Source organism: Dryobates pubescens, chromosome 17, assembly GCF_014839835.1.
Source record: "Dryobates pubescens isolate bDryPub1 chromosome 17, bDryPub1.pri, whole genome shotgun sequence".
NCBI classification, from domain to species: Eukaryota; Metazoa; Chordata; class Aves; order Piciformes; family Picidae; genus Dryobates; species Dryobates pubescens.
The window spans coordinates 660,525-676,414 of NC_071628.1; the positions used below are offsets into that span (position 1 = coordinate 660,525).

The window sequence follows — 15,890 nt, forward strand, 5'->3', positions numbered from 1 at the left end:
GGAGGAGATCTCAACTCTAGATTATGCTGTCTTTGGAAAGTCCCAACCGTTAAAGTTCTGACTAGCTCTGACATTCCCTGGGAAGGAGCTTGCATCCCTGGTAATGCTGGCTGGTGCCCAGCATCACAGACACACTGCTGCTTTGGATAAAGTGAAAATGGTCAGACTGTCTCTGTTCTGTAGCACTCTGCACTGACAGAAGTCAGGAGTAGGAGGATTTCTTCCTGAACTTCAGGGGACGTATGACCCTTAGTGGGTTGAATGTGTATAATGACTGAGCCATTCAGCTCTCAGACAGACTTCACTTGTTTAGGGCTTTGTAGCTTTCACAGTCTATCTGCTAACAACAAAAATATTCCAATTATTTGCAGTGATGACATCACTCAGGCAATTGGCCCAGAGCCAACATCAGCACTCCCACAGAACAGACAGACAGTCCTTGTTAAGAATTACAATATTCTTGTGCTGACCACACATTGCATTAATGGAACTTCAGCATAGCCAGACCACTGGGAAGCAAGAACATTTGCAGTGACAAAGCTGCTGAAAAGACAAATCCCTCAGTTCACTTGGTGACCAGGTCTGAAATGACGTATCTGCTGCATGCCACCGTGGCTGTCTTTGGGTTGAGCAAACCTGGCTTATACAAAACACGGTCGAAATTGGAGGGCCAGGAAGGATAGGCTGCTCTGAGGTGCAGAGCTGAGCTAGTGCCCACAAGTCCATGGGACCAGACAGGATCCATCCCAGGGTGCTGAGAGAGCTGGCAGATGAGCTGCCAAGCCGCTCTCGATCATTTGCCACCAGTCCTGGCTCACTGGAGAGGTCCCAGAAGACTGGAAGCTGCCAACGTGGTGCCCATCCACAAGCAGGGGCGGTTGGATGAGCCAGGGAATTCCAGACCTGTCAGCCTGACCTCAGCGCCAGGAAAGATTATGGAACAGTCATCCTGAGTGCAGTCACACAGCACTTAGAGGATGGCCAAGGGCTCAGGCCCAGCCAGCACGGGTTTAAGAAGGGCAGGTCCTGCCTGACCAACCTGATCTCCTTCTATGCTCAAGTGACTGCCTGGTCGGTGTGGGGCAGGCTGTGGATGTAGTCTGCTTGGACTTATCATAGTATCAGTCAGGGCTGGAAGGGACCACAAGGATCATCTAGTTCCAACCCCCCTGCCATGGGCAGGGACACCCCACACTAGCTCAGCCTGGCCAGAGCCTCATCCAGCCTGGCCTTAAACACCTCCAGGGACAGGGCCCCAACCACCTCCCTGGACAACCCATTCCAGGGCTTCACCACTCTCATGGTGAAGAACTTCCTCTTCATGTCCAGCCTGAATCTCCCCACCTCCAGCTTCATTCCATTCCCCCTAATCCTATCACTACCTGATATTCCCATGAACTAGTGCAGCATTGGTCCCTGCAAATTCTTCCATAGACTGAAAAAAATCCTGAGCTCTCTTAATTTCCCATCAAAGGCAGGAAGCAAATTGGCAGTGTAAGTGCCTATGAAGGCAAAAAAAAGAACTGAAATGCATCTCTCTCCTGAGCTTTCCACTTGATAATGAAGGTCTGAAAGGCTCTAAATTGGCAGGTTTTGTTCTAAGGCTTTCATTCTCTCTCCCTTAGGACTGCTGGCAGACTTTCTGGACAGACAGAAAAGAGGTCAGTATGTGTCAGAGACAGCAGAGGATCCTGCAGGTTTGTCTGTACAGAGCTCCCTAAATCTCAGTGACAAGATTACCCATTACGTTGTGTTATAGAACACGCTTCTGCACGGCAGTCTGTACACTGCACACAATTTTCCCAGGGTGGGACTGCAAAACAATCTCCAGCTCACCCTGTACAAAGGCACAAATGAGCTTGAGTTATTGGCAGTCACTTGGTGCCAGTGATGTGTGTGATTTGTGCAGACAAATCCGAGAAGGGGAGTGGCTCCGAGTCTGTTAAAAGCTTTTTGCTTGCTTTTCTTAGCAGCTGTTTCATCCCAAAAGTTGGGAGACAACCACCTTTTCATAAGGAGTCTGTAAGGATCTTTCAGCAGGACAATGAAGCATTTTCCCATCTACATTTCCTGGTGTCTTTCCATGAGATAAATTAATAATCCTTCCTATTCTTCTTAAAATTAAAAACAAATAATAAGCAATGAATGACATCTTAGGAGAGGTCAGCCAGCCCAGGCTTACTTCTGTCAGCAAAGTCTGGTGGCTTCCCTCATGGGTCCAGATCACCTTAGCAGTTGTACTTTCCAGGTTTTAGCAGGTTACCCTGAGTAACCTGTATTTGTTTGCTGAAGCAGGATTATTACTCATAGCTTTTGAACCTCAGTAGTCACAGGGAGATGGTAAGTGTATTAGAGGTGTGCATTTTGGCCCTAGGTGTGCATATTGTTGAGCCCTTTCCAGCGCACTATAGCCATTGTTTGTTGGGTCCCAGAGTACGTTAGCTGGCTGAGTCCCAAAAGCATCTGCTCTTCAGACAAGCTGGCTCAGGGATGGAGGGAAGGAAATCCTCATAACTGCTCAGAAGTGGGGTCCTGGTTCACTGCTCAGCGGAGCTGGGCTTAACCGCAGTCCTGCCTCACCAGTCTGCCACCCACCTTCCAGCCCTGCAAAAATCACTCAGTCCAGTAAAGTTGTGTGGCAAAGCAAGGGCTGTGAGGAAGCTGGGGAAAAAATAACATTGATGCTCAAGGAGCCTTCCTTCCTCTCTAATGTGTGACAGTTGTCAACTGGTGTTGCATCTTGCCAGTGGTAGCAAGAGAGGGAGAAGAAATACTCTCCCCTCTTTCTTTCCCTGCCTCTGGCATCTGGATTGCATGAGACAGGGCAAAGGGATAGCCAGCAACTACACTCAGCTTTAGTTAAATTTAAAAGTAGGTTTGTCTGTCTCCTTCTGAGCAAAAATGAGTAGCCCTTCACACCTCTGAGCAAAGCCCCAAGCCTATCCCTTGAAAGAGACCCTCACGTGAGCCCTTGGGTGAGTGCTGCCTGGGTAATTCCTGCAACCAGCTGCAAGGAAACGCTTCTCCTTTCCAACCCCCCCAAGAAAAGCTTTGCATGTGGCCCCTTAGTTAAAGACTCATCCTGAGCTTGTTTTTCAAACGTGAGCCACAAGTCAGGGTAGGCCAAGGAAAACATACCAGTGCAGCATACAGGTTGGCAGCTCCACCAGCTGCTCTGCCCACACCAGCTTTGCTGCAGCTGCGAGCAGTGAGTTCAGTGGGAGGCTGGAAGAGGACTCAGCACTGGGAGCAGGCAGTGACACAAAACAAGAGATAAAAGGCCAGTTTACTTGGAAATCCCAAACACCGGTGGTGATACCTTGGTGTGTGAGCCCAGGTGGCTGGCAGGCTGTGTGCCACGCATTGGTATGGGCATGGAAACAGCGTCCACAGGCCCTCACCAGCCTCACCGAGCAAAGCAGGACAGCTCAAAGCCCAGACTGAGCGCTCCACCCTGCCAGCAATGCCTTGGCCTTCTCAGAATCAGGCCGTGTTTGCTGCAGTGGGATATAGGGCTGTGTGTGATCAACGTACTTACAATGTACTGAGTTTACTACACGTGTACGTATCGTCAGTACAATGTATATGATCACAGCGACACCACACGTAGGCCGTAGACATGCTCCCTAGAGCCTCACCCGGCGCTACGCCGGCTCGGGTGCGGCCCGCGCCACGCCACGCCGCGAGGCGCAGGCCCTTTAAGCGAGCCCCGCCCCTGCCGACGCATCCCCGGACTCGGCCGCAGTCGCTCCTCTGCCCATTGGCCAGACGGCGCGGAGAGTCCCGCCTTCCGGCGCTGCTAGCCAATGGGAGGGGAGCTGAGCGAGAGTCCCGGCTGGGTTGGTGCGCGTGGCCGATGGCTGGCGAGCGGCGGGTCAGTGCGGGGGGCTCGGGCTCGTCACGGGGGACCGGGCCCGGCCGCCCCTCGGGGCGCGAGGGCTGAGGGGAGAGGGGCAGGGCCCGGTGGCCTTGGGCCCTCCGGTGCTGAGAGGAACGGGGCCCTGCGGGGATCAGGGCGGGGGGGCCCTCAGATGTTATGGGAGTCTGGCACCCTCTGAGGTGCCGAGAGGATCGGGGCCCACCTGAGGAGATCAGGAGGCCCTGAGGCGCTGAGGGGATCCGGAGTCCCCCTGAAGAGACCGGCGTGACACCCTCGCAGCGGGGCTGGGGCGAGGACACGCCGACCCTTCGGAGGCCGCGGGAGGCTCCGGGTGGGGCGGTACCGAGAGCTGAGCGCCGATCCCGGGGTGAGGGGGTGTCGCTGTACCCCACCGAGACAGGAAAGGGGTGATGGGGAGGCGGGCTCCGGCCTCCCTGCGTTTGTCGGCACCGGTTCACCACGTGTGTTGGTGCGGGGCAAGAGCCAGGCCGGCACCCTGCCTGTCCGACCCAAAGGTGCGAGGGTTGGGGCGGCCCGAGCCGCGCTGGGGAAGCGTTACGGCCTTCCCTGAGGAGAAACCAGAAGTGATGTGTGTCGGGAGAGCAGCCTCGGCTTACTGCTTATCAAAAAGCAGAGGTATCCCACAGGAGAGCCCAGGGAGCTGTAATGCCTGCAGCCTATGGGTGCCGTGCACAATACTAATGAAACAGCATGAAGTGGTAGTGGTTTCACATAAGAATCCCTTATGAGTAGATTGAGATGATTAAGGTCAATGGAGTTCCATGAGAATGTGTTGTTTTCTTACCTATACCTGACCCTGACCGCAAGGTGTTCATGGAGTTAAGGGTTGAAGGGAAAAAAGTTAGCTTCCTGGTAAGTTGCTGCTGTAGGGCCTAGCAATGATTGAAACAAAGTGCTCGGGCAGGTGCTTGTCTTTATACAACAAAATTAACCTTGTCAGTCAGGGTGAAGTTAAGCATAGCTTGAGCTGTCTTTATTGGAGAAGCAAACAAACAAAACCAAAAAATGCACTTCCATGAAGTCAGAAGGTTGCTTCCTCAAGTGTAGAGAATGTAAGGACATCTGGAAATGCGAAGGATTACTTTGGTTGGTTTTTATTGTTGTATTGATAGGAGATCTGGTGTGGCTCCGTGGATTTTATTGCCATAATTAAAAACACTTGGTCTGATGCTTTTAAAAATGAACTTCTAGAAGCAGTATTTAAAATACATAGCAAAGTAGTGTTATGTAGGGTTGTGCACAGGTAGACAAGAAAATGCTTTGGAAAATAACCTGTCCCTTGGTGACATGTGTGCACATGACCTTTCTGATGAGTCTGCCATTGCTGTTACACACCTTTGGGATTTGCCCCGAGAAGGCCTGGGTAGAAGGAAAGCTTTGTGTGTTCCTGCAGTTGTGCACCTCCTGTGCTTTTTGTCCCTTCTCCCAAATCTTACCATGGTAAAAAAGAAACCCTGGTGTTCAGGAAACTCAGAATGTCTGGTTTTTGGTTCCAGGTGCTGGTATAAAAGATGAGGCTGAATGAGAGCCGGACAAGATCCTTCCAGGCTCCTGTCACCGTCCACGCATACCCGGGCGGGCAGGTGTATGTGTTCCCCAGGGGCCTCTCTGATTCGGAGGGGTCCTCAGAGGAGGAACTCAATGTGACGGAGCTTCGGCCGAGGGGCAGGGAGCAGCAGCGATGCAGCACGGCGCGGGACAGAGCCGCGGATGTGGTGCTGCTGGAACGAGAGCTTACGGAGGACGATAATCTCAACAAGCTAGCCCTGCAGTATGGTTGTCAAGTAAGAGCTGTCTCTGTTTGTCTGGGTTTAGTTTCTTCAGAGGTATTTTGCCTGTAGCTCTTCCTGGAAAGTGTGCTGTTCTCTGATAGTTTTGACACCTGGGTGTTTCGTGAATGGTCAGTGGGTAAAACTGAGCCGGGGAGGTGCAAAGAAGCCAAAACAAAAAGAGAGCTCTTCAGTCAGCAGACAGCCTAGGAAGATACTGTCAACCTCATGCCCTGCGTCGCCTGCTTCCCTGGACAATTTATGTGACTAAGTGCAGTGTAGCAGTCGTGATTTGTACTTGGTTGTTTAAGTGAGGACAAACAGCAGGAAGGTGAATAGAGAAAGGAGGGCTGGAGCTCTGCTCACAAGGAGCAAACTCAGCAGTACAACGAAGTGCAACTGCAGTAGGGTCTTGCTTTGGGGGGGTATTTATCTTTTTTGAAAGGTATGAGCCTAGGTATTGCAAGGAAGGTCTAAATCTAATAGGGGTGGTCTTGGAGAAGGAGATGCCCACGTGCAGGTCACAGAGTCCAGGTGCTGACTGTGCATGTGGGCTGTGGGTGTTTGCTGCTGTACTGCTTTGTGCGGCTCAGCCATCTGCAGGCACTGCCTGTGCACCCTGAACTGTCTCTGCAGTTGCAACATTCTACAATGTACATTTTCTTTGTTCCAGAGCAGAGCTTTATAGCAGAGCTGTTGAGAAGTTTAATTACCTGATCTGAACATTAGAAGTAGCCCATTGTTGAGCAGTTCAAGCTGTATTTTTAGAGCCTCCTTTATCTTCAAGCTAGATTATGATTTAAAAGTTCCATGATGCAAACAATTGGACAGTGCCCTGGATGGGATAATGACATGGTCCTGGCTCAGCTGCTGCAGTATGATTGCAGCCTGTCTTGCCTAACAGCACAACAGCTGTGTGGTGCAGCTGAAGCAAGAGGGCTTAGAGGAATTGCGACAATTCCTCCCCTCCCATTCCCTTAGAAACGAAAACAAAACAAAACCAAAACCCTGCTAGGTTCTGCTGACGAGCCTGATGCCTGTGAAGAAGCCACTCCGGTAGGACTTGAATAGGCCTTGATTGATGCCAGTGGAGCCTGAGAACTCAGAGCTGCAACTCATCTCTAAGCAGCAGCATTTGTGTCATTACTGCCACTTACACAGAACTGCAGGAGTTCAATGAAGGAGGAAGATTCTGAACAGCTCTTGGTTTATGGCATAAGAAAAATCATGCTGTGCCCCCTGTACTGTACCTCAGGGGAACTCAGGCCTGTCCCCACCATGACTGTTCATCTGCCTTCTCTGCTGCTTTGTTGTCAGAGCCCTTTAACCTCATTGGGCACAGATGAACCTGCTCTGCCTGCCCTGCTGAAGGGCTTGTCTGGTTGGGAAAGCAGGATGGCAGGGAGGGACCAGATAGTCAGGGTCCTCCTCCCACAGGAGGGAAAAAAAAAACCCCACTGTCTGACTGCCTCCCTTCCTTCTGGAAAGGACACATGACTTGTCCCAGATCAAGTGAAGAGGTACAGGAATTACTACTGGAGATTTGTGTATTTGTCTGCTTACAGAGCAGCCCTGGTAAGTTCTCACAGAATCACAGAATGGTTTGGGTGGGAAGGGAACTTAAGGATAATCCAGTTCCAACCCTTCTGCCATGGTCAGAGACACTTTCCACTATCCCAGGTGGCTCAAGCTCTCCTCCAACCTGGTCTTGAAACCCTCCAGGGAAGGGGCATCCTTGGCTTCCTTGGGCAACCTGTTCAGTGGTTCAACACCTGCACTGTAAAGAATTTCTTCCTAATATCCAGTCTAAATCTCCCGTCTTCCATCTTAAAGCCATTGCCCCATATTCCCACCCCTTATCTCTACAAGCTCTTGTAAAAAGTCCCTCTCCAGCTTTCCTGTAGGCCCTGCCCCCTTCAGGTACTGGAAGACCACTGTGAGGTGTCACCAGAGCCCTCTCTTCTCCAGGCTGAACAGCCCCAACTCTCTCAGCCAGTGCCCGTAGGGGAGGTGCTCCAGCCCTCTGATTGTCATCGTGGCCTTCTCTGGACCCACTCCAACAGTTCAGTGTCCTTGTGGATGCAGTGCTGCAGGTGGGGTCTCAGGAGAGCAGAGCAGAGGGGCAGAATTGCCTCCCTCATCCTGCTGGTCACACTTTTGATGCAGCCCAGCACACGGTTGCCTTCTGGGCTGCAAATGCACACTGCTGGCTCATGTTGAGTTTTTCATCAGCTGAAACCACCAAGTCCTTCTCCAGACTGCTCTCTAGATTCTCATTTTGCTCTACCTGCACAATTAAGCAGCTCTTGAAAGGCTACCAGGACATCAGGAGGAAGTTTCGTAGCCACAAATGTATGTGACTGTGTTTAAAAAGTCCAGGAGGAGCTTCTCCTTGAAATCACTGAGAGCTTAATCATTGGTTTCAGAACGGTCAGGGCCTGCTTGGGATAGGGGTATGTTGCGGAGTGCAACAGATAGCTCTGTGTGTGCTACAGATAACTTGGCAGAGATGCAAAGCCCTTCAGAATTCTCATTTTTACTACTGACCATTTATAGTCTTGGCCTGCTTTTGGCATTTTTCTTAGCTGGGCCAAGAGGAGCTCACTGCAGCCAAAAAAGCTGAGTACACAAAATAGCCTGGATGGCTGCAGCCAGAGCTCTCGCATGCTTCCCATCAGCTTCGTTTGTTGTTTCTGCGTGAGCACCGCTCCACTTTCTGTTTCTGGAGCCTTAGCACAATACTGCAGTGTTTGATTGCAGACACTGCAGGGGATATTTACTGTCCCTCTAATTTGCTTTCATTGGAACAAACCCAAAAGTTGAAGCACCACCTCCATTAGCAGGCTTTGCATGAGACGATTGTTATTTCATAATGAAATGATTTTGTGGGGTTTAAGGCCTGATTTTATGCTGGAGGCAAGCTGTGAGGAGCTTGAACCAGCAACTGCAGATCCCTTTTACCTCAGGGAGACCAGATTAGGATCTGGGATTAAATGTCCCATTTCCAGATTCGTCAGGCTCTGCGGAGTGACTGAGATTCAGGCGTTCTCAGCTCTGCTTTCAGCAGAGTCATTCTTTGTGGCTGTGGTGTAGCAGACAGTCCACCTTTCAGAGACTGCATGGCAGATGAGCTTGATGCATACTTCCCTGAGCATCTTTACAGGCTGGAGGGTAGATCCATGGAGCAGAGTCACTACAGCTTCTGTGGCCCACTGAATGGTCTCCACCTCTGAGCTCCTCGCAGGGTGGGGGGACTGCCTGCTGTACCCTGGGCACTTCCTGTGCTGCTGGAGGGTGGCAGCAGCACAGCCTGCAAGTAGCCCTGAATGTTTGTGGCCCTGAACATCTGTAGCCATGGAGATGTTGGAGCTCCTGTCTGGTGTATCTGTGGATTGTCTTTTAAAGGCTTTTAAAGCTCTGAGTTATCAGGGCTGTTGCTGCTGGTGATAGTTACACACCTGCTTTCTTGGGTTTAGTTCTTCAGTTTCAGTGGTGGCCTGAAGCTTGCAAGGGTGCAGCAGTTGCAGTCACACAGTAACTCACTACTGTCTAAAGGCACAAATCACACTTTGAGAGTGCTGTCCTCATGCTGGTGCTGCTGTATGATACAGCAGAGGTGGTGAATCTGCTGTGTTCTCCTTGGATTGGGGCCTTGGTGTTTCCTCTGGTTTGTGACTTCTACCCTTGGCTCTTTCCCATCTCCTTGTCTGCTCTGGACATCTCCTTGCACACACTGACAGTCCTGCTCCTTTTCTCTTACAGAGGATTTAGGGCACCTGAGAAATTCATGCACTTACTTGCTGGGTGCTTGTGAGGGGACACTGTATTGAGCTGTCTTCTCTATATTTAAGATTAAATAAACATTGCCTTGCCTTTGTCGTTCCTTCGACATCATCTGTCCTTGTGCTTTATGCTGTATGTTTGTTCTTTCTTGCTTTTCTTACTGCTTTCTGCATTACTCAGTCTGGGCGGGAGCCCCAGTCACAGGTGGAAACCCCACAAGATAATCCCAGCTGCAGGGAGTTTATTGCTGTAAACACCTCAGCAGGAGCAGCTACCAGCAGTGAGCTGTGGCAGTGAGCTGTCCTGCAGGAAAGGAGTGGTGCATGGGAAAGGAGCAAAGGACACTGGTGCTGACGTGGGAGCGATGCTCACCTGCTCTCTGCCAGGCTGTGACTGTGCTTTGAGAACTCCTGAGATGGAGCACTTGGCTCTCAAGTCACCTTCTGAAGGGTTCTGCCTGTTGGTCTGCCCACACTGAACACTCACACGTTAGGATATGAAAACTTGTACAGAGAATCCGTTACAAAGGCTTTGCTTTTTAACTTGCATTAGAAAGTGAGAGAAAGGTAAAGAGAGCAAGAGGAGGGGAAGACAGTTAAGCAAAATACAGCATGTGAAAGGTACAAGAGTGCTAGAGGAGGTTGTAGACTGGTTTAAGAGGGGACTGTATCCTGCAGGACCTAGAGCAGCTGGGACATCTCTGCAGAACACTGAGCCACCCGCAGCCAGGCCTTGCTTTTCATTTTCAGACAGCTGCTTGCACATGGGTTTTGTAGGCACTTCCTGCCGTAGTGCTGGGCTGTCCTGTGGTAATACTGGTGTCCTTTTTGGGTTCTCTAGGTTGCAGATATCAAGCGTGTCAACAACTTCATCCGGGAGCAGGACTTGTACGCGCTGAAGTCCATCAAGATCCCTGTGAAGCCCCACGGGCTGCTAACAGAGAAGGGCAGCGAGCTACGGCCGCTGCCGCCTGCGCCCTCCCAGACCGGCCTGACGCTGGTGGACTTGCCAGAGCTGGAGGATGCTGCGAGCAGCTCTGCTGACAGCAGACAGCTGAGCGACTACTTCAAGGGGATCGATGAGAGCATCCAGGACGTGGTGCAGGCAGAGGGCCAGCTGAACAGAGAGTATTGCATGCACACACTAGAGAGGCCGCTGCCCCAGTCAGGGAAGCAGGAGAGCAGCAGTGGTGCAGACTGTGGAATCCAATGGTGGAATGCAGTTTTTATTATGCTCCTGATAGGAATTGTCCTACCAGTATTTTATATCATCTACTTTAAAACACAAGGCCTGGTGGCCCATACCTCCAATGTAACACTAACCTCAAATATTTCAGCAGATGGAGTGGAAGGGAAATTACCACAAAGCTCAGTTGTAGAAAAAAAATCCTGAGAGAGGCAGCCAAACTCGGGCTCCTCTGCGGGCCCTGGAGCCCCTTTGCTGTGACTGACTCGAGTAATTCAGGGGGAGAGCAGTGCAAAACCGTTTCTTAAGTAGCTGCTGTTGTAATCCTGCCTGCCAGTGAGGTGATGTGATGTTTATGGAAAAATGAGGATGTTTTGTTGCTTACAAAGCTCATCAGGCAGCTGGCTTAACATTAGTGAACTCAGCTGACAAAGAGTATTTTGTAGCAATTTACCCACCTTGGCTGCTTCAGGTGTTTCTGAATGCCTTGTCTGAGAAGCAGGTCTTGTGCTGCTGAGCTGAAGAGTGCAGAGTGACTGGAAAGTTGTGGGGTGTTTGCAGTTCAAGGAAGCCCTTTTTGCTTGGAGGAGAAGCAAGGACTCTTGCTGAGCAGTCATTTCTGCCTCTCACAGACCTTGGCAGTTTTGGCAAACCTGACCCTGGAGTGGTGATTTCCAGTGCATTAAGCTAGGTGTATCATGGCACCAGGACACTGCCAACACCTCAGCTTGCCAGCCTATTGCACAGTTGTTGATGCTGCATTTATTAGGGTGCTTCAGGCCCACTCCAGGAAGGGTGAGCCCAGGCCTCTTTCCTTCAGTGGAATCCATCAGAGACTTCTCCTGAACTCCAGTGTCTCTGCAGGCAGAGCTCACTGCGGAGTCCCTGCTGTGCCAGGGCACTGCTCAGCCAGAGCCAGGACGTCAGTGTCACTGCAGGTGGCCAGGGTCTTGGAGGTGAGTGTAGTGTTAGCTTGTGGTATGTAGTACACACTTCTTAAAGGCTCCTCTGTTGGAGGGGGTGGGGGGTAGGGGGAGAGTGGGGGTGGTGTTCTAGCCAGTGTTACCTTTTTAAAAAGAATAGTCCAGAGTGGTGCATCTCACACACTCAATTTCAGCCATGGGCTGGCCTTTCCTTGTGTGTAGTCTTCATGTGATAGAGCAGGAAGGGCTAAGCTCATTTAATTTGCAAGGCCCAGGAAAGAAGCAGCCCTGCCTTATCTTAGTGAAGTTGCTGTTAGGTGTTTCTGCTGCTGCTGGTATTATCAGTCTCACAGTATAACCAAGGTTGGAAGAGACCCCAAGGATCATCAAGTCCAACCTGTCCCAACAGACCTCACGACTAGACCATGGCACCAAGTGCCACATCCAATCTCCCCTTGAACACCTCCAGGGACGGCGACTCCACCACCTCCCTGGGCAGCACATTCCAGTGACGAACGACTCGCTCGGTGAAGAACTTTCTCCCACCTCGAGTCTAAACCTCCCCTGGCACAGCTTGAGACTGTGTCCCCTTGTTCTGGTGCTGGTTGCTTCTGATTGCATAGGAACGACCACTGGCACTTGGGAGGCTGGTGGTATGCCAAGATGTCAGTGCACCTGCAGCCTGTGCTGGTCATGACAAGTCAGGAAACACCAGGTGCTAGAGGTCAACAGGAAATGCGGCCTGGGGGAGCTTTGCTTCATCAAGGCTAGGGAGTGGGGACAGAGAGAACCACTCTCCCAGAATCACACACTAAGGGCTGCTGAGCACAGTTATGTGACACGTGGCTGGGGATGGGGTGATGCAGGATGGTGGGAGCAGCCAGCTGGGAGCATCTCACTGGTTCAGGAAGGCTGCCAGCCCTTGGCTTGTCTGCTGCCACTGCACTGGCAGCTGAAGATGCAGCCAGACATCAGGTTAGTGAATAAAGCCCTTCTCCGGCCTCCTTTCCTGCCCCAGGGTCTGCTCTGCTGAGCTGTGCAGGTTGTGGTGTGGCAAGGACGGCGTCCTCTGCAAGAATGCACACTGCTGCTGAGCTGCAGCGCAGCAGGGGAGGTGTGAGAAGCTGGCTTGGTTTTCTGCTAGGGTTGGGGTTTTTTTGGGGCTGGGTGGGGTGGTTTTTGTTTGGGGTGGTGGTTTTTCTTAAAGCCTTAGTGGTTGCTCTTGCTCCCAGCTCCCCGAGCAAAGGTGCAGCTGGATGAGCTCTGTGGCAGAGGCTGATGTTGTACCAGTTACACTTGTTTCCTGGGGAGGGTGTGGACTGACACTGCATGATGGAGGGGGGAGGTGGGACTGAGGCTTCCCAGCAGCCTGAGGAACAGTGCAAGGAGCAAAGAGTTCTGCAGTGTTCCAAGGACCTGTGTTTCCTGCAACCACCAGAGTGCTCAGGAAGGCCTGAGGGAACCCACTTGTGTAAACCACTCATCTTTTCTTCTGTGAAGGAAATCTCTTGGTTCTAGGGGAGGGGGATTATTACATTTTTAAAATAAAGCAGAATTAAATAACAGCACAAGGGGCACCCCTCACCCTCTTATTTCACCATCAGGCCATGGTGGCATCCAGCTGAGCAGCAGGTAGAGGAAGGCCTAGGAAGAGTGTGACCTCAGAACACTTCTCTACCAAACATCTCAGGGACTGGGGGCGGCACCCTTTCCTTATCACTGGTTTCACAATGCACAGCTGTCGCCAGCAGGGCAGAGCAGGAGGAGGAGAGGGCAGTACTACATGATAGGACTGCCTAACAGCCACCACCAGCTTCCCACCAGCACCTGCCAGGCTCCTGGCAGGACTTGCAGCAGGAAATGGGAGTGACAGCAGCAAAAGGAGCTGGAGAAGGACTTGGCCTTTGGGACACCACTCTGAAGTTCCCCGTTTTCTGCAAGTGGCTGTAAGCATTTTGTACTAAGGCTCCGAGCATCAGTTCTTCATTTGGATGTAGCAACGAGCGCACCTCTCCCAAAGAATCTGTACCGGGAGGAAGAACCAGGGCTGCAGTTCACACCCAGCCTCTCCCCACTGGGATACCTGGAGAAGGGGGAAGGTGCAGCACAGGCCCGAGGCTCTGCAAACACGAGAGAGGCCGGAGTACACAGTAAAAGCCAGTATCTTTACTTTAGTGAATGCAGGATACAAATATTTTACAACAACCTCTAGCATTTTCTTAACCATTTGATAAAAAGTTCACTAGAATATTTATTGTATATTGAAGAAAAAACAACACATTCAGGGAAAAAAAAATTGAGATTAACTTATTTTTTTTCTTAAAAGATTCGTCTCAAGGATGGCAACAAAGTCCAGCTTGTGCCGCCAAACGGCTTGTCATTAACCGTGAACAGCTTCTTTGTGAACTGTTGACTACAAACATTTACCAAATACATAAATCTCTTTTAAAAAAGCCATTTTAAATATAGCAAAGCAGTGTTCTCTTGCACAGCAAAGTGAAGAAAGTTTCTACTAAGATTTAAATGTTTACATTGGTTAAGTCTTTCTTTCACATTCCAATTTAAACTTCTTCCCGTGCCCAATCGTTAGGAGTTGTTTTGTTCCTTATTTACTATGTATTTCTTGTGCGCACAGTAATTCCAAGTTTCTGATGCATGATTAGTGTCCCTCGAGTCAAAGGAAAGGCTAAAGCGTTTCTCTGACGAATCCCTGATTACCTGCATTTTTAAACACTACCGTGAGAGCTTGGAGATGGAGGTGATTTGTCACAACAGACACAAATCTTAGCTCATTCAGGCTTGCATGGGTTCAGACCAGGGGCGGATCCACTTGCAACTTCATTCAGGATGGGTAATTTAAAAAAGTACTTTTTGCCTGTTGAAACACCTGTGCTACGGCATCGCTTTCACCATGGTTATAAAACAGTTTTACAATTCCTAAAAAAGAATGTTCCAAAGTCAGTCAGCTGTTATTAAAAATCATGATTCCCACTTGTTCGGTGGCAGGAGAGTCTCCCCCTGACCACCTGGGGGGTGGGGTGGTGGATGGAATCTGCTGAGCCTGTTGGAGGGTCTGGGGCAACACAGGAACAGTCCCGCGAGCAGCTCCTCGGAACCGATTGTTTGTTTTAATTCGTTGGTGTGATTTCAGTACAAACTCTAACCCTTGTGTAGCTTTTTTCTTTAAGAAAACAGTAATAGCACTGTTTAAAAACCTGCATAGAAATAAAGACTATTGAGATACAGTCAGCAAAGCCATCTTATAAGGCACACAAGAAAATAGACAGTAAATGTGAATGCAGAACTCCCACTCGGATGTACAGCAAAGTTCATATATGTGCATAAATCATAACAAAAATCTTCCCAGAGCATTAAAGGTTCTCTCAAGTGGTAAGGGGATTCAGTCGCTTGGGAAACAGTTGCCATTGGATGGAGTCTCCCTTTTCCTCTATGCATCTGCAAGGCGATAAACTAAGGACAATAAAGGAAGGGCGATCCACAAAGGGAAAAGGCTAAAACAAACTGCAAGGTCCACGGTTTTAAAATGACCATGGCAACAAGAGGTGGCCTTGGCAGCCCTGTGCTGACTGTTCTTCAATTGCACCTTAAAGCAAGGACAGTGGGAGCCGAGTCCACTCTGGCTTCCCATTTCTCACACTTGTTGGCTACAGGATCCGGTAAGACTTTAAACTGGAAGATTTAAAGTCAAAGCGAGTCTGTAATAAAAAACAGGGCTAACTTTACAGGCTTTTGGAACGCCAACCAGCGCTGTAGGTTCTTCCCCAGCACTGGAACCATCAGCAGTGAGACTGAGTTGTACCTACGTAATTTGGTTCCCAGTATGAAGGGGTGCCACATGTGCAGGGAGAAGAGATGCACAGCCAGTCTGGACCTGGAAAGGGACCAGAGGGGGGCATGGCCAGGATGCTCCCTCCTGCAGCATCGGCTCCACCAAACCTGGCTGGCCTCAGCCCCTGCAGCAAGGTTTTGGCTCCAGAGACTGCTGCTGAAGCCCAGCTTTTGCCTGGAAGTCTCTAAGTTAACAGGAGAGAGGACTCTGTCCTGCTGCTCTCCTTGTTCCAGCACAGCCAGGCTGCACGCAGGATCCCACTAGCAACCGCAAGCACAAAGCAGACCCTTCCCAGCCAGGTCTCCGCATCTCACAGCAGCAGCACAAAGGAACAGCACATTTGTTTCTGAGGCTGCGGCTTTACCCCAAACCACTTACCAACTCAGAAAACCTTTTGTGCTCCTCTGATATGTGTTATTTCCCTACCAGGAGAAATTAGGTCAAGTTTTTCCACTGTTTCGTTTTGGTTTTTGTTTTGC

The 15,890-nt window shown here is 50.5% G+C and overlaps 1 protein-coding gene across 1 annotated transcript; it reads left to right on the forward strand.

Annotated features, from left to right (window-relative positions):
* Positions 1 to 1,623: 1,623 nt before the first annotated feature.
* LYSMD4 (LysM domain containing 4) lies at positions 1,624 to 10,858 on the forward strand. The gene is made up of 3 exons (XM_009899018.2): positions 1,624 to 1,661; positions 5,398 to 5,685; positions 10,294 to 10,858. Exons 2-3 carry the CDS (start codon positions 5,413 to 5,415, stop codon positions 10,843 to 10,845), a joined length of 825 nt encoding a protein of 274 aa, XP_009897320.2. The 5' UTR covers positions 1,624 to 1,661; positions 5,398 to 5,412; the 3' UTR covers positions 10,846 to 10,858.
* The last annotated feature ends 5,032 nt before the right edge of the window (positions 10,859 to 15,890 follow it).

Coding starts and splice junctions, on each gene's coding strand:
- LYSMD4 (XM_009899018.2), top strand. CDS start 5,413: ATGAGGCTGAATGAGAGCCGGACAAGATCCTTCCAGGCTCCTGTCACC. Junction 5,686..10,293: donor CCCTGCAGTATGGTTGTCAA/GTAAGAGCTGTC, acceptor TGGGTTCTCTAG/GTTGCAGATATCAAGCGTGT.